Source organism: Acanthamoeba castellanii, assembly GCF_000313135.1.
Source record: "Acanthamoeba castellanii str. Neff unplaced genomic scaffold scf7180000084670, whole genome shotgun sequence".
NCBI classification, from domain to species: Eukaryota; Discosea; order Longamoebia; family Acanthamoebidae; genus Acanthamoeba; species Acanthamoeba castellanii.
The window spans coordinates 1-928 of NW_004457278.1; the positions used below are offsets into that span (position 1 = coordinate 1).

Sequence of the window (928 nt, forward strand, 5' to 3'; positions counted from 1 at the left end):
AAGTGGGCCACTACCCTGGCCGAGAAGCTGCTCGCCCGCAAGGTGAGCATGGTCGCCCTCGACAAGCACGGCCGCCTCCCGCTCCACTACGCCGCCAGGCGCGGCTACTACGACCTCGTCTGGTTCTTCGTCACCCGCCACGTCGACCCCAGCCTCGTCGACAAGAAGGGCAAGAGGTACACATTCTTGACTCTGTTTTGAATTGATTTCATTTACAATTCTAATTTTTATTTTTATTTTCAAATGCGTTTGCAGTCCGCTGGTGTACGCTACGGAGGGCAGCGTGAGCACCCAGAACCTGCGCATCGCGTCGGTGCTGCTGAGCGGCACCATGGCCAAGAAGGCCGACCCCAACATCCTCTACCCCAACCCCGTCCACCAGGCCGCCCAGAAGGTACATTCTCGCTCTTTTCGCAGTGACGGTGATGTGGCGCGCGTGTGTGTGCTGACGTCAGCTGGAATTCGACGCGCGCAGGCTATCGAGGCGAAGAAGGCCAAGATGGACGCCAAGGCCAAGGCCAAGGCCAAGGCGACCAGTGGCGCGGAGGGCAAGATCAAGGCGGCGACCGACGCACTGGCCAAGATTGCCGAGAAGACGCGCCCAATCATCCACGCGGCCAAGGACAACCTGCCCGCGTTCGTCACCGCGCTCCTGGCCCACACCGCCGGCAGGCTCGCGTGCGACGTGAACGCGCAGGACAGCCTCGGCAAGACGGCCCTCATGTACGCCGTCTGCAACAACGACGTCGACATGGTCCAGCACCTCTTCACCGCCCAGGAGCCCCTCAAGATCAACCTTGCCGGTATGTACTGGCTACTTGGGTTTTGTAGTTTTTCTTGTTGCTATTTTGTTTTGCGTTTCGTTTTCGTTTTCGTTTTAATTTAGTAACTTTTTCGTCCCGACCACAGCAGCTGCGCCCAGCCAACC

At 58.9% G+C, this 928-nt stretch overlaps 1 protein-coding gene across 1 annotated transcript; it reads left to right on the forward strand.

Annotated features, from left to right (window-relative positions):
• Positions 1-48: 48 nt before the first annotated feature.
• On the forward strand, positions 49-802 carry ACA1_117450 (ankyrin repeat-containing protein; the record flags this gene model as incomplete). The annotated part of the gene is made up of 3 exons (XM_004333981.1): positions 49-176; positions 256-394; positions 476-802. Coding segments are annotated over 3 exons (594 nt in total), but the record flags the coding sequence as incomplete, so codon positions are not given.
• Between the last annotated feature and the right edge of the window lie 126 nt (positions 803-928).